General features: G+C 38.4%; 1 protein-coding gene across 2 annotated transcripts in view; it reads left to right on the top strand.

Moving 5' to 3' along the window:
* Positions 1 to 22,336, top strand: part of UNC13C (unc-13 homolog C) — a 196,520-nt gene that overhangs the window by 12,257 nt on the left and 161,927 nt on the right. For both annotated transcript variants that reach the window (XM_075713782.1, XM_075713781.1), the window contains exons 2-3: positions 7,644 to 7,666; positions 8,199 to 8,263. In XM_075713782.1, the coding sequence (XP_075569897.1) occupies positions 7,644 to 7,666; positions 8,199 to 8,263 (88 nt within the window). The remainder of the gene's footprint in view (positions 1 to 7,643; positions 7,667 to 8,198; positions 8,264 to 22,336) is intronic.

The raw sequence follows: 22,336 nt of genomic DNA on the forward strand, positions 1-22,336 counted from the left end.
GAACATTTTGAATTCTAATTCCACCCTTTCAAACACTTGCAACCCATTCTAGATGGGTGTCTTCTACAGACTCTGAAATTCTGTTCATCCAGCTTGCTGAGAACATTGGCTGAAATCAACCTGTATGATATTGGTTGATACCCCACAAGATACTTCTGCCAAAAGTATTACTCCCAAATATCACAATACAACTGTATACTGTTTTCTACCATTTTCACTTTATTGTATTTCTCTTGTTTACATAGGGAATGTCATGAAAAACAATTTTCAAATATCATATTAGCGTTGTGGTATTTCAAGTCTTTTCCTTCTCTCATATTAGTTAAGCCAGTTTGCTTATCAACAGAATAAAATCGAATTTCTTTGTCTTATCTCAGTAAGCAATGTTGGCTGATGTGATCTTTTTATTCTGTATGTGATTATACATTGACTCATTTTTTTTCTTCCACTACTGTAAGTCTTTAAATTAGTCTGACTTACATAAATTCTTTTAGCCTCTTATCTGGGTTTGTTGAAGATAATTTTTAAAGTGTTTGAGAATATTTTAGATAGTTTCTTAAATCTTAGCTAGGAAGTGGATAAAACTCCACAGGAGAAGAAACAACTTCATACCAGCAGCAGCTATGAACATCATAGTCTGTGAAATATGGGACTGTTTCACAGTCAGTATGTTCTGCTCCTTTGTTCTTGATCCTAGGTGTATATATTGTTCTTGGTCTTTAACAGTAGGACATTTATATGAGTTATGGGTTTGCCACCATTACCATTTTGTTTTACAACAGGGGTACGCTTTTGAAGCAAATATCTCAGTCTTCCCAATTCACTACATTTGGTTTGACTACTGGAGTGTCTGAACATGATCTAGATATTTTACTGATGCAACCAAGGCAGATGTTGCTCTCCAAGATCACACTTGATGTGCTCAGCAACTAATGGGCTTTCAGTCCACAGGGCCAAAAAGAGAACTGGTATGAAGTAAATGCCCCCAAAACATTTGTGGTGCGGACACTTGGGTCTTCAGCACTGAATGCTTTGACCTTCTGATCTGTTCTTATGACACTAAACTATTTGCTATTGTACGCATACTCTTTGTTGCCCAAGATGGTCAGCACCTTGCTCCTATGTCCCAGGCAGCTATTTAACATTCCTGCCTTATAGTCACTTCCGTCTATGCCGTTAGTACAAACCAGCTTGCACATCTTGGTGGAATTGTCATGTTCAGTGTAAAAAGCACCAAGGAACATGCATATGTTTGCATCCTGAGGGACTACTTTCACAGTTGGTGTCAAACCAAGTGGCTGTTTGCTTGGATTTCTTTGGAATAAACACAACCGGACTTCAGCTTGCAAGTAAGACCATGATATAGCAGTCCAAGTCAAATATTTTGTGGTGATGTTGGCTGTGTGATATGGAAAGACTTGCAATAATCAATTATATGTTTGCTTTTATAGGCTATTATTAATTACTTGGTTCCATTTACTGTTATCGTTTGTATCAAAAGAGCTAAAATATACCTCTTTATCCTTTATGGATAATGTATGCTTTACCATTCTGATGTGTTCTGGGGTCAGATAGAGTGCTTAAAATGCACCCTGCATTTTACTCCCTACCATCATTTTGACTAGCCAGAGACTGTCAAGAAAGCTCAGTCTTCAAGAGAACTCTAGTTTTTTGAGACCACCAAAAGTTAAAAAGCACTAGTGTCCTACCACATTCAGTAATCAACAGGTTCTCTTGCTGGTCAATAATTTATTCTTTTAGAGGTAAGTTTCAGAAGTTGGTTAGAAGTATCTAGTAGCTGTTGAAAGACAATAGGAAACAAGAGCCATTAGAAGTCTAATGGGACTCAGTTTCTAAACACCAGAGACGTTTTTAAAGCATGTCCTCTTATTTCAGATTTGCAGACCAGTTTATTAATAAAGACACAAATGCAGTTTTTATCTTCACCAAGCTGACCTCCTGTTTCGGCTCTCAATGTATCCACTAGTAATTTTTCTACATCACTGCTCGTAAAGTGCTAGCAGCAATTCTTCTGTTTCTCCTGTCAGCTAAGCTTTATTCAAGTTTGACCTTCACTTTGTCAGACAAGCATCACTCATCTCTTATGATGTGCTAGCTTTAATATTATCTTTCAAGCATTTTACAGTATATCTTCCTAGAATATACTTCAGCAACACAACATCCTCTAGGCTTACATACTGTAATATTCTGTTCTGTAGTGATAATATTAGCTTCTGGGTACAGCATTTATTATTTTAGCATGGCTTAATTTGTGTTATTGTTTTGGACAGACAAACTACTACTTTAATGCGCTGTTTTTATTTGACCCTGGTTGTCATGCTTTATTTCCCTTTCTTAGCAATATATACTAATTAGAATTGTCCAGCTCAGACTATGACTATGGATACTTTACACATGTTATTTCCATGGAACAGCTGTATTGTTATCTAATTCCAGGAAGTATTATGTCTAAAGGGTTTGCTTCCAGGAATGATGTAATTATCAGCCAGTTTGACGTTCTTGCAACCATTTTGCAGAATTAAAGATTAAAATGGTACTTTGAGAGAATAATGAACTTTAAATCTTTTTTCAATTTGGTGTTATACAGTTATGTACATTTATAAGAGTGGAAAATCAAGGTAGTATACGTAATACCATTTTAATCCTAAGGTTTCCTAATAGTTAAGGTTTTTACAACCTTATCGTAGTTCTTGTGTTATGACGGGGGGGTGAACTAAATTTTGCAATCATTAAAGAAAGAGAAGTGTATTAAGATGATGTTCTGCTGCTCAGAAAAATGCTAAAGTGAAATAATGACACAAGGCTTGAAGGATGCTTATGATGGGGTGGGGGGGGGAATCTTCTGAACATATTTGATATAAATATCTCCGTTGACTGATGAGACTATTGTCCAGTTGTATTTCTGATGGTATCACAAGCTGCAAAAGCAAAGGTCTGTCTTCACTTCTATATCTTCCTTGCTAGTTTATCTTTCATGCTGGAAGAATCTGCCTTTTCAGCATCCTTTAGAGACTTTTTTCTAGGAAGTTTGGGTATAGAAACTATTTATCTTGTATGATGAATTCCCATGTTGTGTGATAAGTTACAGGTGGCAACATTGCTATTAAAAATTGATAAATCAGATCACATGTTAATTTGAAAAGAGTTGATAACAGTGTAAAGTTCAAATTTTATAAGATCTGTTAGTTTTCAGACTGAGTTTGAATAGTAATCATGCAGCATTAATAAACACTTGTTGGAAATTATACTTAGCCTTCTCAAAAACTTTAAACTGATATGTGGACAGAAAATAATTTGGGGGCTTATTTGGGGGGGCTGAAAGAATGCCAAACAAGTCTCCCTCACTCCACTCCCCCCACCATCTGGGGACTAACTTACCTCAGTGGATACTTGTAAACCATTTTCAACAGAAGCCAGGATTTAGTGGGTATGATGAATGTTGTACAGCCTTTTCATAGCTGGAACTTCTTATTAACAGAACACTAAAGACTAATTTTAACTAGCGAATATTTTTAATTTTTTGTTTACCTAAAGGTTTATGTCTGTTCATGGGAGGCTTAGGGAGTGGTAGTAAAGAAGGACTAGAGATAAGTGGTAAAGAATGGTATGGAGCTGAAGAGAACTTTCTAGCTAGAAGGAGCATTTTAAAATATTGTTTGCTAAATATTCCTTAAGGTTGTACTCTCCTTCCTGAAGTTTTTGTGTTCTATCATTGACTCTCAAGAATTTTGCATAGAAAATGAGCTTATCTGGAGACATGTGATATGACAGCTGATAATCATGCTTTCCTTGCTGTAATTTATAATATTCTACCTATTATTCTTCTTTGTATGAATTGTTAGAATTATATAAAATTAAATGATCAACAGAAACCTTGTACCATTACAGTATCCTTAACTAGGTTAAAGCAGTTTTTTCCTCTTTTTACCAGTTACATAATTAAATATAATTGAGTGTAAAACTATCAGACTGCCTAAAAAAAGGGAGGGGCAGGGGTGAAATTCCTTTTGACTTCAATATTTGACATTCGTAAACATAATTTTTAGTAGTAAGTAGCTAGATGACCATCCTACTCTTCGTCATTCCACTACACAGGTATATATATGGAATGCACTGAGATGAAATAGCAACAATTAGGGACCAATGTCACTCCATGGATTCTTCCTATAATCCTAGTAAAACACCCTCCAGTTGTCTAAAACAGCATATGATATGATATAGAGGCATAACATGAAGGCTATACAGATATTTCATAATGCAGTGAATTTTCACATAAAATAAAAATCTAAGGAGAAACAAAGTAATTGAAATAAAATAAGAAGTATCTCATAGGCTTAACTAAATGAACCAACGTTTATACTGTTCTTAGTACATTCATAACTTTTTTAGGTTAGTTGTTTGCCATAGAATGTGTGGATGACAGAAATGAGTTATATGAATATAAGCTCTTTTAAGTAAATCATTGTCATTCAGCAGTATAATCTGAGATGTCTAGCCTTGTATCCCTGATTTGAAAATACATTCAGTGGTCTCTTACATAAGCACAGTTCATTTCTTATCTACATCAAGGAAAGTTGCTGTCTGTTCTGGTAGCCTGATGACTACCAAGTGAATTGCTTGGTGACTGTACACTTCCTGATTTGGTGCTTTCATACACACAGAGAACACTTCCACAGTTCAGATTATTTCACTCATGGTGAGTTCAGAAGAAGCAATAAACAATGAAGTTTTCAAACTAATATTGTCTCTGAAGATGCAGTCATTTCTTACAAAAAAGAGATGCTCTCAAAAATCTCTTTTCAAATGGGAAATTTGCGTCAGTTGTCTGCCTTATGCAATGTCTATTGACAAAAGAGGCCATTAGACCGGTGGATTTTTTTTTAAAGTAGCAACTGCAAAGAAAAACAAGTTAAGCCCAAACATGTAATACCTTTTCTCCCTTCCTAATTTTTGATTGTTGCTCTCCTTCCTGAATTTAGGCAAAATTAGGTTCCAGTAAAGGAAGTGTAGTGAAATTAGATGGAGCTGGCTGAAACCCAAGAGAGGTAAAGAAAATTTCATATGTCCATCTCTTATGCTCTGAAATACAAAATTCCATTTAATGTGGAAGACAAGTCTCAACAATTTTGTATTTTTTAATATAACTTTCTAAACAACTGAATTAAACATATAATTAATGTGATTCTTTAGGCAGCTGGTAGCAAAGTACCTGTAAACTATTTAAAAATTGCATTTCACATAAATAATACTGAGATGTATTATGCATCTTTAAATGGCAGTATTATAAATATTGTTTTGATATGATATTCTAGAAAGAATGTGTAGGTTGCGTGAACAGATTATGGTGAGGCTTCTTACCTTACAAGTGATGTCCTGCCTATAATTTCCCTCAGTCCCCAAATTTCTCTTCACCTTTTGGACTCTGCCTTTTTTACAACTTTGAGAATTAATTCAGTCTCAGTCTCTCCTACTTAGAGTCCTGTTAGTATATCCTCTCTTGCCTTCCCTCTCATTCACCTGTCCAGATGCTGCTCCAGCACTTTGGTTTTAACAATTCCTCATATTTCCTTTAGCCCTCATAAAGGCATATCCCACTTTGTTTCCATGGGCAGCCCAGCTCACAGTCATCTAGTTACTCCTGGCTCTGCTCTTACCCTGCTTATGAAAATGTTGTAATGATTTTGGAGTGGGAAAGTAGGATGATATGGTCATCCAAATCATCTTTATATGCTTGTGGAGAATGAGTAGCCAATCACATCTGATGTAGTCAGACAAATACATTTCACAAATAAACAAATAATTCAAAAGAAAATGTAAAGACTAATCACATTTCTATAAATCTACTCAGTCAAATAAGGGTAATTTGACAAATAAAACACTATAGCTTAATTTAGTCAAGAATTAATTTCTGAAGCAAAATAAAAATTCTAGGATTTCTGAAGGGGGAGGGGAAGCCTTGAGAAGTGGGGGGAGAAATGAGAAAACATCAGAATAGTTCATGTCCCAGCAGAAAAAAGACCTTAATGGATTTTTCTAAAATATAAAAAGAAAAAATTGATACCATGTCCATTTATATTCAGGAGAAGAACTGCAAAAATAATCAATTCACGTTAAGCAGATATTTTTGATGCACAGAGATATGCTTACTCTATTTTTACAAAATTGTGAATTTACTGTTAGTAATAGTTTTAACGTAATATTCTGTATAAATCAAAACATAAGTTTTCCTTGGGACAATAGACTATAGTTCATTCTTTTAGGCATACTCTTTCTGAAAGGATAGCTCACAATAGCTGTGAAAGAAAAGCTAAGATCTGTAGTCAAGCTTAAGAAAATGGCAAATTTTGTGGTCTCACAAAATTGCATAGTTGGACTTTTGTGGGTTCAAATTTGGTGGTGTGACATTGCTAATACCAGGTAGCTCAATCCTCTCTAACCTTTTAGAATAATACAAAATCACATATAATCTGACTGGTAAAACATGTTTGGAACATCTTATCTCCAGTTTCTATTCTGCCTGTTCTTGTGCATGTGCTTTGCTTTGATCACATAAGTAGGCTCTAAAATTAGTGGCACAATAGATCCTTTTAGTTCCCTGGATTGTTGGTACTATACTGCATGCACCTTTACATTTACCAATATATTTTTCACATATGTGTTTTAATGTGATATTTTCTTGTAGATAAACTGGTTTAAAATGAAACATGGAAAGTGTCTAAGGTGTAAATGATTATTTTGTGAAGCATGTAATGTGGGATATCTCCAAACATCTTAAAAAATACCTGAACTATTTAAAGGGCTTGTAGAATGTGTACTCCATTTGGGGAGGAAAAATGGAAAGATCAGTAAGGTGACAATTAAAACAATGCAGTTTCATCTATGCACTGTACTATAAAGTGTCAAAAAAAAAAAAAAGGACAATTATTGGTGGAATAGTATATAAAAACAATTTTAAATGTACTTGTATTTTAAAATCAACAAGACAATAAAATAAGGGTAGCTTTCCCTGTCAGCAAATATTTTCTGTCTGATAGTAAATGTGAATACATCATATTTTTGCATTAAGCAATTTATAATTGTATATATCCCTCATATCTTACACGTTCACAATTGTAGTTCTGCTGTTGGCGTTTGGAGGGTAATTTCTGTCATTATATGAATAGCTGTAATAGAACAGAATAGTAACAGTTCAGGAGATTTTTTTTTTTTTTTTTGTAATATCTTTACTAGAAACACTCATTTTCCTTGAAAATAGAGCATTGTTTTTTGAACACTGCAACTATATTAAATATATATTCATTAATATTAAAAAAACATATTAAAAACAAACAGAAGGGTTTTTTTAAAAACCATGTGAAGATGGGCTACAGTATATAAATTATATGGTATCCACACAGGCCTGTATAAGTGGCAGGGGTTCTTATTTACAGAAAACATCTTTTTGCATGTTTAAAATGTAGTGACAGTGGCCTTGCCACAATGATACAGCTAAGCAAAGGTGTTACTTGGATTCTGCTCTGCATTAGCAGATTAAAACAGTGGCAGTTTTTTATAGCATAAGATATTTTCTCAGAGACTGTTTTGTCTAACGTATATTCCCCTTCTTCCCAATTCTCTTTCAGATAGCGGTTCTGTGGATGAAAAGGTTTAAAATCATGTATTTATTATAGGGATCATGTATTTTGTTTATTAATGTTTGTTTGTGACTTATTTGACCTGTTTGGTTCCTTCATTTTAGCTGTGAAATTTGCATGTTTTTCCCAGCTTTCCACTCTTTTGTTCTCCTTTGAGTGTATTGCAAATGTGTTGCATTTATAAACAGGATAACCCTCACTGTTGTGTTTATCATAATTGCCAACACAGGGGTCTGCTACTGTCAAACATATCTGGGATTTTTGCTTCTAATTGTCATCTACACTGCATACCCTATAGGACTTAAAGGACAACAGTATTTGGGAAGCAATATCTTATCTTCCCACGGGTTCTTCCAGTGTGTTTCACTAAGTGCTGAATGCTACCAAAATGTATTCCAAAGCAATAGTTACTCTAGCTTTGGCCTGGAGCTGACCCTGCTAAACATTTTCATATTAGGTGTTATATGTTTGATGCAGTTAAATTCTGTCCCAGACTTACTAAAAGCAACTGAATAACTGCACTTTTTTTGGTCTTTATTAAAGGCTCGGATAGTAAGTGGAAGTTCCTTGGATACTTCCAAGCTTTATGCAGTCCAGGCATTTAGTGGGTAAGTACCAATATGACTGTGGATTTTGTTATTTATACCTGCAAATTAGTTTCATAATGTTATAGGTTTTTTCCTAAGTTTTGTTCTTATAAGAAATTGAACTGTTTTAAAAGGAAGATAGTCAATTTCACTGTGTATGTATTCTCTTTTAATTTTTTTTAAGTCCTTAATTTTTAAGAAATTAATACAGCAATTCAGTTGCACAGGTCAAAAGGATGACAAAAGTTTTTACCTCTTTGCATATAAAATAAATGTCCTTTGAAACAGTAGTTTGATTTTATGTGTTCATTTTAGTAAAATTGTAGTAATATAATAATGTCAGTATAATATTTGAAATCTAAAAGGTCAAGGGAAAAAGGTCTTCCAGTTGCTGAGAGTGAATGTGGCAGAAACTTGTATATTTTGTTTCATTGTCTCCACGTGGAGTTATCTTACATCCAGTTCTAGGGATTCCTTCTTTTGAGGAAACTTTCTCCTTCCTAGTTGGAATACCTTTTTATTATTCAGTTTGGAAAGGAGAAAAAGTAAAAGCCAGTGGTAAAATTTATCAGTTATATTAGTTAACTATGCAAAAGGGATATTATCCTCTTGGTGGTGCACTATATAAGCACTGTTTGCTATAGTTATGCTTTGTCACAAAGGCAAGGTGATGAGATCAAATTATCTAATTTATCTTCCATCTTCTCATTTGTACATCTTCAAGGCTATACAACAGAATCTAGACACTATGAAGTTTTTCCATTTAGATTCCTGTTTTGGGTTGGTCCCGCCTCCCCTCCCCCTCCCCCCCCCCCCCAAAAAAAAAAAAAAAGCTACTAATGATATTAATTTGCTTAATACAATTCACATGCTGCTGTGGAAGGTACAGTTAGGGTAACATTTGTACTTATTGCTGAACCTTAAACAAATTTAAGAGCACTCTGCAGCTTTACAGTGGCTTAGGTAGTCTCCATGTAGGTTGTCATACCTCAGTGTTGTATTTCTTCCTTTTCCAGCTCCTAGAAACTTCAGAGTTGCTGTAAAAGTGTGAGGCCATATGTGACATTGTGCAGGATTAGTTGCTGAATGCAACGTGAAACATTTTAAATATTGTAAGAGATAATTGATGTGGGTTTTTTATTAACTTGCTCTTTGGCATTAGAATAAAATTATAGTATACTTCTGGCTCGCAAAGGACACATTGCTTTCACTTTGATCAGTTGCAGTTTTCTCATAAGATTGAAAGGTTGAAAGTATCTCATAACTAAAATTATAAAAATTTTTGCCTTGTCTATTGATCAGCACTATTTCTTACTGTGTCAAAACAACTACTCCTCCTTTGAATGGGATTTTTTAAGTATGGTATCTCTCTACATTTTAAAAATAGAACAATATAATTGCTGTGAATTTTCTGTCCTGACTTCAAAATGCAAAACGTTAGTATTTCTGTTTGAACTATATTTTTTGTCAACATGAAACTAGGACATCTGAAGCAACTTTGTATTAGCAATGTATTAGCCACAAAAAACATTTACTGTATTGCAAGAATTTGAACTCATTTTGATGTTAAATATTTTTCTCTTACTAGTTCTGAAAACTACGCAGTAACCTATATACCAAACTTCTCTATGCTGGTGTTCACATTATTCTTCTAATGGCATCATGGAAGGCTTTCATCAGAACATTGCAACTGTGCCAGCAAATTACGACAATAACCTTTTGATTTGATGTATGACAATTTATATTTGGTGGCTTCTTCACTGAAAAAATTAATGCATATCAGAACCAGTATGCATCATAGAGGCAGCTTCTGATATTTGCCTCAAATTCTCTTTGTCATATCTGCAAAGAAGGTATATCCTTCTTTTCTCTTTTGTGCTATGCAATGTCAATTCATTTTTACTCATAGGCTTTGATGGCCTCGGATTTGAGTAATTTATTATTTGAGGCACTGCAAATATGTAGTGTACCTCACCACTGAGAAGCAGGAATCTGACATCTTAAAAACTACACAGTAAGCTGTTATCTACTGAAACTAAGAATGATCATACTCAGAAGCATTAGTGTGTAAGCCTGCCATAAAGCCTTGGGGTTTGTGTATTTAAAAAAAAAAGCTGCTCACCCCTTTCAACAACTATTTTTGAGAAGTTTGGTGTATAGGTCACTGCATAGTTTTCAGAGCTAATAAGAGAAAAATATTTAACATCAAAATGAGTTCAAATTCTTGCAATACAGTGTAGAAATTGCCATTTTCAGATACTTTTATAGGTTCCATTCAGTTCAGAATTGTACATTACATTCAATGCTGTATTCTTAGAATAAGAAGAAATGGCTTTTTTTCTCTAGAAAAATCAGAAATCTGAGACTGAAAATAAAGCTAGTCCGAAACTGTCTTGGATTTGTCACCTGTGATTTTTAATGACCCAATTTTGATCACTGCATGTGGTTGGGCTTTCATTGCTTAAGCTAGAGAATTGTTTCTTAACATTCAGTAGAATTGTTGATGTGATATGAATTTTCTTTTTTTCCTTATTTCCCCTTCTTTAAGTAACCTACTTGTTGCTCTGTTAGCTTTTATTGTTTGCCCCCCCCGCCCCCCCCCCCCCCCCAATATGAGAAAGCTTAATAAGAGAGAGCTCGTTCTGTCATGTTGCTTGCAATCTGCAAAACCAGAAGAGAAACAGTTTAACATCTAGTTAATGTGTAGTTTAGGAATAGCATTTTGTAAGCAGACTCTGTGAATATAGGCACTGACAATACGTATAGATATCTGTGCATGTGGGAAGCTGCATGTGACCATACAGTTTTGCTGTATGCACTACTTTCCATAGCCAATTACTTAATTACAGTTTCCTAATAGGTACAGGACTTAGAAAAGTAGTGTACAAGAGTGTATAGAATTCTTATTTTTTGTGGGTTGTGCACAAAAACTATCTCATAGAAGTAAGGAAACCTTTTGCCTGTGACAAGGACTGTACAGACAGAAGTTGCTCTTTTTATGCCATCTCTTCCATTCACAGGTGAATAAATTCTAATATTTAATCCTCTGAGAATAAGGTTGTCAATCCCTTGTACAGACATTCCGTAACTATTGCATAGGACTACTTCAAATGACTGACAGTAGTTCAATACTAGCTCATGGTTTTAGATTAAACCTTACTTCTTTTGCTGACAAAGTTTAGACTGGGCCTCTACTCCCCACACTGTCTGCAGTATCTTTGTGCAAGCTTCTGTTTCACTAGGCCTCCCTGAAAACAGTGATGCAATTTTAATTTAACTTCTCATTTGGCTGAAGAACCCTGACATCTCAAAGACTGTTGTGGCTCTGTTTTAATCACGCTTTCCACTCTACTCCTGCATGCAAAAACTAATCCTAAATTCCAGCCTCTTCACTGCCGGCATAACTGGCTGCAGCTTTAGCTATGACTCCTTTTCCATGTTACTCTTCCCAAAAGGTGTTCCTGTTTGAAGTGAGGGGAGATTCTTTCCTTTGCAACCCTTGATACCTTGCTTTATCTATAAAGAAATATCTCAGTTACCTCTTTTCTGGCTTACTCTTCCCTCTCACATGCACCAGCACATCCCAAGTCCATGGCAGAGACTGCAACTCTTCATTTTCTGCCATGATCTCCACTTGGCTACATGAAAAGAGAGAAAAGCCAGGATGCGAAAGAAAAGCAAAGACCAAATACAGTTTTCCTGGAGCTTCTCATGCTACTTCTCTGTTAAAAGGCAAAAGCTCCATCTTTCCTTTTCTTTCCATGCCAGTATCAAATAATATCTTCTTTGTTTAATTTTTCTTCTTCATTTTATTGAAGATGAGACACTTTAGAATTCATCCTTTCAGTATTTTTGAAAGTACCTGGAGGTCAGGTGGGTTTTTCATCATGTATATGAACCTAGGGTAGTACTGTTTTACTTTTTCCAGAGACTTGCTCTGTGTTAATTCACTGCTTGCCTGATGGCAGTGATGTCAGAGACTAATAAGTTTACTACGTAGCCTAATCCATTCTGAAATTTGCTAATGGTACACAGATGGTGCTGCATGCAGATGATTACTCCTTTCCTTCAGTGGCGTGTTCTTAATGGTAAAACAAATTTACTTTTCTTGAATTCTCTGGCAAATTCAAATAGATGATTGTTATGCAGAATACCTTCAGAAGAACACAAAAAATAGTCAACATTACAGGTTTTCTTCTTGCCTTGAATGATAACTTGTGTGCCTTCAACTTCATCATCTTCTTTGTCAGGATGTTGTTGCATTGCCATTATTGGAGGTGGGGAGGGGAGTAGAAAATTTAAGGTATAAGCTACATAACATGAACAGTTTGTCTATGGCTGTAGTGTTTAATGTTCCAAAGACTATACACAAAGACTAATACTTCACTGTCAATACAGCATTGCCCGGTTTATTAGTTCTGGTAATGTCGCTGTTCTCCTGTTTTTCAACAAAATTTGATCTTACAGTCCAGATCAGTATATTAATCTTTACTTCCAGCTGATAGCCAACAATCTTTGCATACTTATAGTTCTCTTAAATGTTATTAGAAGGATTGAATTTGTTCTTGCATGGAGAATTTGTGCATAGGAGAATTTCTAGTTCATATCCCCAAAGTCAGGGCCATTTTAGTAAAGATGCAAGAAAAAGTACTAACTGTGCAGTTGTCCAAGAATAAGATTGAAATGTGTGCTTTCAGTGCACATATATATTAGTGGAACTGTATTCCCCCACTGGAACTCCCAGTGGATTCTCCTACTCTCCACTTAAAACAGAAATGGATATTCCCAGGTGGGTGTACATTTATTGTTTATCTATCTGTGAGATATGAGAGGTTGGTGGGTCAGCCTTTCCATGTCTCTACTGGATATTGTTCACCTTATTGTGCACCAACCCCCTTTTGTGCTGTTACATTTTAGTTTTGTCTGTGTCCTTGAAATGACTTTTTGTTTTAATTAGTTCTGTAATTTCTTTCCTTTATATAGTGCTTGTAACTAAATATTTATATTGGGGAAAAAAACTAATTAACAGCATTTAAAACTGTTTAAAAAAGAATATAAAATGCTATACCTGCTCTGCTACCAGAAGTAACATGGAAATAACTTGCCTACAGACCACTCAATTGCTTCCCCCCACCCCTCAATATATGCAGGAGTCCCGTGGCTATTACCTTTATCCTTCTATATGTGCCTGTGTCCACAGACTACCAGTGTTCAGCCTAAATGGCAGTGATCAGAATTTCTGATGTAGCCCTTCTTAAGCATATTACCTTGCTTATGCACTTTCCCTCTGTCTTCCCACCAAACCCAAAACATAGATACACAGGCCTACATCTGCTCCAAGCTCCTTTGTTCCAGCCTTTCATATAATTTGTTCCTCCCAAGTTTAAAAATATGGTCTTTGTTGTTGTTGTTCTCTTCCTTTGAATCCCACACCTCAAACAATCCTGACGTCTCAAACCACTGCAAGGCCACCACTACCTGCTCCAGCCAAACCTTTGCCAAAGCTGCTCTTCTCCCTGTTTCCTTTTAACCTTTAAAAAGAAAGGAAAAGTCACTGTTTATCCCAAATTAAGCAGAAGCAGCTGTTGGATCCAGATGAATCCAAAGTTTTATAAAAGGTTCACAACTCCCTCATAAAGTGAGAATTCGTATAGCCTAAGTGGAGTATAACTGGAGAACAATTCTGAAAAACGAAAGCAGTGCTGCAGTTGTGGAAAGAAATGTTCTTTCCCTCAAAAAAACTAAAACGTGGATTTGAGGTTTTAGTTGGGGGGTTGGATGCTTGGGCTTGTTGGTTGTTTTGCTGGTTGATTTTTTTTTTTCTTCTTCTTCTTTCTTGTTGAGAACTGTTTTGCCTGTAACTAAGCTTAATCACATCAGGAATACAAGCAGAGCAATTAATGATGTTCCAGGGTGCACATGAGGTAGTAGGAAAAGTAGGAGACAAGCGTACAGTTTTTTCTTCTAGAAAGATAATTCGAGAACATGTTCATTCATGTCAAAATACAGAACACTGACTACTAAACAATACAAGCTTCAGTGTCCTGCAGGTAAAGCAATGGCTTCAGATAATTCCTTGGATTCTACTTTACTATTGCCATAAGGAACACGCTAGTTTCTCATGCAGAAAACAGGATTTTTTATCATTTCACTAGATTCTTACAGAGAAGGGTACTCCTTTATGATGAAAGCAACTGGAAACATCTTGCCTTGTCGTTTCTTCCTTTATCATTTATAAGCTGATCTGTTAAAATATCTACTGGTAATCAAAAGACAATTGGAAGTGGGTTTTGAAGCATACTAACCTAGAATGACTGTTAAACTTGTGGATGCCAAGTGCAAACAATATAAAGAGGTTTTTAGAACATAGCTAACTAGAAATGCTCTAGACACCAGACCATATCTAGCAGTTTTCCCATGGTTGTCTTATTTCTCTGCAGAGTATGTGTTCTATCAGTGTTACTGAAGTGAGAGAGTACATTCAGATACTAATTTATTCCTAGTTTTTGCAATTGAAATATCAGTCAATAACTAGTCTCAGCCTGGCTTCAAACTTCCCCCAGTCAACCTATCTCTGATACTTGGAACGTTTCTTGTTTCAGCAAAGATTTTAATGTGTTATTTGTATTTCAAGATGGTTAAAGACTAGGAGTTACAAGTTTTGGGTTTGTTTCTTTTTAGTAATGCTTCTACAGATAATCACCAATATACCTCTATATGGTATTCATGTTTGCCTTTCCTCCTGTTTTTTTCAGTCCAGGTAAGAGTTCTTGTGTAGTTCAGCTGGAATTTAATTTTTTTAAACAGCAAAATGAATGATTTCAGCACAGGGTGCTGGTAGATTGCATAGCTGCTTTTCCATTTCCTGATCAAACATTTTTTGTACTTCATCTGACAAGGTATGAGTAAGGAAATCACATCTCACTTTCCAGCAGTTTGTATACTGAGATTTCTAGACATTCTTCATTAAAATGACTCATGATAATAATAATAATAAATGCTTACCTTTGATGATAATAATAAAGAAAAACATTCTAGAATGATTCAGTGAAGGACTTAGCCCTGATTAACTGTGTGGTTGAGGTAAAAGTCACCTACTTTTCTTCAGTATGTGATAAAGCTGCCTTAAATACATAAAGTAGGTAAAATTTAGACTTCATTTACATTGGCATTTTGTCCTAGTTATGGCAACTAAAGACCAATAAGATACTTCAGTGGAATTAGTATAAACTGCCAGTATAATCATTTTAAAATACACTGTAACAAGTAACGGCTACGAAGCAATCATCTTTTCTATGGTAGGAACTGAAACCAGTAAAGGCATAAGTCCTTAGTCTCAAATCTTTTCTATGATCTTTACTATGCACTGATTGAATGCTGGGCAAAGAAGAGGCAGGAAGTATTATTGTTGTATATGAGTTCATCTGGTCATCGATTCGTTGCACAAAAGAAAGGAGATAGTTTCCTTTATAAGCTGCAGTTTCAAAATTGCAGTTATTCCTTGAAGTCTGGTTAGTTTCTTTAATCTCTTAGTATGTGTAAGAACTCTCTGACATTGCCATACTTCAGTAATTGAAAAAGTTGCAGACAAGTAGCAGGACAAACTGATAGAATACATAAACTTCTTGATAGTAGCTACAGTACTGCCCTAGTATTGTCAGAAGAGATGGTGAAGCTCATTTAAAACCAAAATATTTCATGTCCTTAATATTTTAACTGGAATGACTTTTAGTAATACTTTTTTTAAAATAACAAAATGGGCACATCTTGATCATATATAACTTTTAAGCAAATATTTGTGATTTGTACAGATACACAGAGAAAAGATCAGCTCTAGATGCTTTGCTAAGCTGAACTTGAGCTTGAAATCATAATGAAAAGATTGCAGGGGGCAGTACAGATTGAGTAGAAAACCAAGCTATTTAAAGAGACAGAGGTGTGAGTTGTGGCAAATTACTGACTGAGCATAAATTACACCACTAATGTCATAATAAAATATCTTTATATTATGTAGTCATCTGTCTTGATTCTGTCGTTCTTGCTGTTCCCTCAAAAGCCATGTTGTCCTTTCTTTGGTAACATCATCATCATTCTTCATTCAGATGTAATTTTTTCTCCCAGGAAAAGACTATTAGTCATTCTTGAATTTGGATTTTTTTCCTTGCTATATGCTACTCCTTAGTGATCAGTAAAAGGAGTCCAGCAAGAACCTCAGTTTTAATCGTATTTTGTGTTATAGAGCAGAATTGTAGATGGAAGTGATTTTACAGACATTGCTTGTCAGAAGTAGCTCTTTGTGGCATAAGAATGCCTTATACACGTCATGAGTTTTATTCACTGCTGATGGAACCGCTCCTGAGTAACAAAGAGCCCTGAGAATCAGAGTTTCTGTGATTATCTCTTAGTCTCTGTACATTTGCTTTTCACAACCTCAGAAATGTTATTTTATTTCTGTCATGCTTTCCTGAGATTTGTAGATGTGTCTGGAAGTTGCAATTTTGTCTGCCTTGATCTTTATGTTCTTGAAAAGAAAATTCTAATATCAAAACCTTGCACCAAAGACCATTTATGGGAAAATGTAAAGGAAATGCATAAACAGCCTATGAATCCCTTTCTCTTTCTTACAGAATGGTGCAGGTGCATCAGAAGGAGGTATAAACAGATATATAAGGAGCTATAAACAGATTATCTCCTATGCTTATAGGATAAGAGTTAGGATAGTGCTTGGAAAGTGGTAATGCTCTTAAGGGTTAAAATAAACTCACCTATACTCCAGGTAAGTGCTTTATGCACTCAACTAAGATATGAAAGGAATTAGCATTTTTTTCTCTTGTAACTAGAAAGAACTCTACAAACAGAAACAGAGGGATGCCTTTGAGGATTTTAATATGGCCAACAGGTAATTTGGGAATTTTCTGTACAAAAAGTTGTGTCAATATGGAATTGATGCTTTAGAAGAATTAGATGAAAATCCTGAAGATTGTACTTTTTAAAAAAGCATCCTAATTACACAAACAGTTTTGAACTACTCATCTCTCCTTGTGTATCTGTCAAACTTTAGCAATAACTTGTAGTTAGTAGAACTGCTTACTCCTTGCCTAGCTTTTCAAGAATCCCTGTTTGAAATTTTACAAGTCACAAATTATGTGTCTAGATTTGCTCTGAGAGGTTCAGGACTCTTTTCACCTGCTTACTAGCTACTACCAAGTCTAATTGAAGTGGTCATCTTCATTTTCAAGTTTTTGTTCTTGTCCCTCATGTTTCAGATCTGCTGTCTCTTTTGCTGATTTCTCTACTTTTTCCATTTCATCCTTCCTCTTAACTCTCAGATGAAGTGTGCTTTAGTTGTCATCCACACCCATAAGGAGCTCACAGCCTCCCAGATTTCAAGGCTTTTCTGCACTTCTCATATTGATTTAACTCCCCTTATTTTATGTTTAACTGTCTTATGAAAGACTTTCTGATCCAGTATGTGGTGCAGAAATAAATTGTCTTCACTGTCATTGAATAAGTTTTAATTTGGATGCTACCCAGACTCAAACATGTATAGAATCATAGAATGCTTTGGGTTGGAAGGGACCTTTAGAGGTCATCTAGACCAACCCCCCTGCAGTGAGCAGGGACAGCTTTAACTAGATTAGGTTGCTCAGAGCCCCATCCAACCTGACCTGGAATGTTGCCAGGGATGGGGCCTCCACTACCTCTCGGGGCAACCTGTGCCAGGGCTTCACCACCCTCACTGTAAAAAATTTCTTCCTTATGTCTAGTCTAAATCTATCCTCCTTTAGTTTAAAACCATTACTCCTTGTCCTGTCACAACAGGCCTTGCTAAAAAGATTCTCCCCATCTTTCCTATAGGCCCCCTTTAAGTACTGGAAGGTTGCAATAAGGTCTCCTCGCAGCCTTCTCTTCTCTAGGCTGAACAACCCCAACTCCCTCAGCCTGGCCTCGTAGGAGAGGTGCTCCAGCCCTCGGACCATTTCTGTGGCCCTCCTCTGGACCCACTCCAACAGTTCCATGTCATTCTTGTGCTGAGGGCTCCAGAGCTGGACGCAGTACTCCAGGTGAGGTCTCACCAGAGCAGAGCAGCAGAATCACCTCCCTCGACCTGCTGGCCATGCTTCTTTTGATGCAGCTGAGGATTCAGTTGGCTTTCTGGGCCGCAAGTGCACATTGTCAGCTCATGTCCAGCTTTTCATCCATCAATACCCCCAAGTCCTTCTTGGCAGGGCTGCTCTCAATCTCTTCATCCCCCAGCCTGTACTGATATCAGGGGTTGCCCCGGCCCAGGTGCAGGACCTTGCATTTGGCCTTGTTGAACCTCATGATGTTCACAGAGGCCCACCTCTCTAGCTTGTCCAGGTCCCTTTGGATGACATCTCGTCCTTCTGGTGTGTCAGCTTCACCACTCAGCTTGGTGTCATCTGCAAACTTGCTGAGGGTGCACTCAATCCCACCGTCTATATCATTGATGAAGGTACTAAACAGCACTGGTCCCAGTACAGACCCCTGAGGGACACCACTTGTCACCGGTCTCTGTTTGGACATCGAGCTGTTGACCACTACCCTCTGGACCTCTGACCATCCAACCAATTCCTTATCCACCTAACAGTCCACCCATCAAATCCCTGTCTCCCCAATTTAGGGAGAAGGGTGTTGTGGGGGATTGTGTCGAAGGCTTTACGTAAGTCCAAATAGATGACATCCGTTGCTTTTCCCTTGTCTGCTCATGCAGTCACTCCTTCATAGAAAGCCACTAGGGTTGGTCAGGCAGGACTTGCCCTTGGTGAAGCCATGCTGGCTGTCTCGAATCACCTCCCTGTCCTCCATGTGCTTGAGCATATCTTCTAGGAGGATCTGTTCCATGTTCTTCCCAGTCACAGGGGTGAGGCTGACAGGTCGGCAGTTCCTGGGATCTTCCTTTCTTCCCTTTTTAAAAATGGGCACAACGTTTTCTTTTCCATTCAGCAGGGGCTTCACCTGACTGCCATGACTTTTCAAATATTATGGAGAGTGGCTTGGCAACTACATCAGCCAATTCCCTCAGGACTCTGGGATGCATCTCATCAGGTCCCATAGACTTATGTATGTTCAGGTTCTTCAGGTGGTCTCAAGCCTGATCTTCCCTTACAGTGGGAGGGGCTTTACCCCTTGCAGTCCATTGATTTGGGAGGGGTGAGGAGAGAGGTTGCTGCTGAAGACAGGCAAAAAAGGGTTGAGTACCTCAGCCTTCTCCTTGTCTGTTGATACTATGTTGGCATTCTTGTTCATCGGGGTGGGTATGCTTTCTTTAACCTTCCTTTTCTGGTTGACATACCTGTAGAAGCCCTCCTTGTTATTCTTTACATCCCTTGCCAAATTCAGCTCCAGCTGTGCCTTGGCCTTACTGACCCCATCCCTACACAACCGGGTAGCTTTCCTGTACTCTTCCCAGGATACCTGTCCCTGCTTCCACTGCCTGTGCAGTTCCCTCTTGCTCTTTAGTTTGACCAGCATGTCTCAACTCAGCCATGCTGGTCTCTTCCCTTCCTTGCCTCATTTCTTACACCTGGGGACTGATAGCTCTTGTGCCTTATGGAAGGTGTCCTTAAAGATCTGCCAGCTCTGTTCCATTCCCCTGTCCCTGAGGACCGTTTCCCAGGGTGTCTGTCTGACTAACTCCTTGAAGAGCTGGAAGTTTGCTTTCCTAAAGTCTAGGGTCCTGACTACACTCCTCACTTTTCCCATGTCCCTCAGGAGTGTGAACTCCACCAATGCATGATCACTGCAGGCCAGGCTGCCTCCAGTCTTGACATCACCAATGAGCTCGCTTGCATTGGTGACCATCAGGTCCAGTATTGCATCCCCTCAGGTAGGAGTGTCTATTACCTGGCTTAGGAAGTGATCCTCAATGCATTCTAGGAATCTCCTGGATTGCCTACAGCTTGCCATGTTACTTTTCCGGCAAATGTCGGGTAGTTGAAGTCCCCCAGCAGGACAAGAGTCTGCAAGCATGAATCCTCCTAGGGCTGGAGGAAGAAGGCTGCATCAGCAGGCTCCCCTTGATCAGGTGGCCTGTAGTAGACACCAACCACAAGGTTCCCTTTGTTGCCTCTGTCTCTGATTCTTACCCATAAACTTTCGACCTGCTCGTGGCTATTCTTCAGGGACAGCTCTTCACACTGTATCGATTTCTTTATGTAGAGGGCAAGGCCTCCGCCCCTCCTTCCTTGCCTGTCCCCTCTGAACAGCCTGTAGCCATCGATAGCCACATTCCAGTCGTGGGATTTGTCCCACCAAGTTTCAGTAATGGCAATCAGGTCTAGCAGCACAGTCGTTTCCAACTCCTCCTGTTTGTTCCCCATGCTGTGTGTGTTTCTGTAGTGGAACACCTCTTGTTTCCCTTGAGGTCTTTCACGGAGGTTTCCTACTACCTCAGGAGCCCCCAGCTCACCTCTGTAAGACTTCGACTGTGCTGCAGTGTCTGCAGCACGCCTCTGGGCAACAGGCTGAGGGCTCATAGTAACACTCTGTCCCTCTAACCATTGTGTACCATCCCACAGCTTGTCACAGGCAAGCCTGGTATGTCCTCCTTCCCCCTTCACATCTAATTTAAAGCCCTGTCAATGAGCCCCACAAGCTCCTGAACAAAGATCCTCTTTCCCCTTTGAGAAAGGTGGCGCTCATTTGAGGCTAGCAAGCCTGGTGCCATGTAGGCCATCCCATTGTCAAAAAATCCGAAGTTGTGACGGAGGCACCAGCCACAGTGCCATGTATTAATAGATTGGGTCCACCTGTTCCTTCCAACGTCACTGCCCACAACTGCAAGGAGGGAGGAAAAAATAACCTGTGCCCCAGATTCCCTCACTAACTGTCCCAAGGCCCTGAAGTCTCTTTTAATGTCCCTTGGGCTATGTACTGCAACTTCATCACCACCCACGTGGAAGAGCAGTAAGGGGTAGTAGTCTGAGGGCTGTACCAGGCTGGGAAGTGTCCTAGTGATATCTCTGACCCAGGCTCCTGGGAGGCAGCAGACTTCCCTATAAGGAGGGTCCGCCTGGCATATTGGACCCTCTGTTCCCCTCAGAAGGGAGTCTTCTACAACTATGACCCATCTTTTTTCTTCCTCGTGGAGGCAGTAGTAATATGGGAGGTAGGTCTTTCTGGTCTTGGTGACTCCTCTGGTGTAGTTGGATTGACATCCACATCATCCACTGACTGGTCTTCCACATCTAAAGCCTCATACCTATTGTGCAGAGGCACCTGGGGGGTCGTCGTGGGCAAGGAAAGGGTTCACTTGCTGCCCTGATTGTGGACTTGTTTCCACTCACTGCTTCCCTTTAAGACCCTGCCTACATCCTGGTGGGGGGAGGATACTGGAACCCTTTTATCACTGGCTTTTTCTAGTGGCTGTCCCTGTTCAGGTTTCTGGGAGGTGAGAGCATGGTTCCACCAGTCTATCTCTTGCTCAGACTCTCTGATGCTCCGTAGCCTACCTACTTACTCTCTTAGCTCTGCCACCAGGCCGAGTAGGTAGTCCACCTGATCACACCTTACACAGCCATTCCGTCTACTGCCATCTGTTTCCAGTGCAAGCTGGTGGCACTCCCTGCAGCCGGAGACCTGGACGGCTGTGTGTTTTCCTGGGACCTCAGTCTGGGTTGATAGATCCTTTCTGGCTAGTGCAGAGGTACAGCCTTCCACTGGGTGGATACCATGGCCATGGTTATGCTCCCTCTCACCAGCTGAACTTTCTGAACTTAGCTCTTGAGTTAGGAGAGAGATTCGCCTTCCCCACATGCCCTGCCCATGTGAACTGCCATGCCACGCCCTTCTGACGCACCATGCCCTGTTTGCCTTTCCTGTTTGCCATGCTCCTGGTCGCTAGAATATAGCTGTATAGGCTGGGAATAGTCAGTGATGTATTCCTATGGATATATTTCTAAATCCAGGTGACATCATATCTGCAGAAATTCTTAATTAATCAGAGGTGGAAATGCAGTAAAGCTGTTTTGGCCATGATTCCATGATGATAGAGCATACTGAAAGTTCACAGCTACATAAATATCTGGGTTTAAAAGAGAAATTAAGGTTTGGGGTTTTTTTTGTAAAATA

The sequence above is a fragment of the Pelecanus crispus genome, chromosome 7 (genome assembly GCF_030463565.1).
Source record: "Pelecanus crispus isolate bPelCri1 chromosome 7, bPelCri1.pri, whole genome shotgun sequence".
Classification (NCBI taxonomy): Eukaryota; Metazoa; Chordata; class Aves; order Pelecaniformes; family Pelecanidae; genus Pelecanus; species Pelecanus crispus.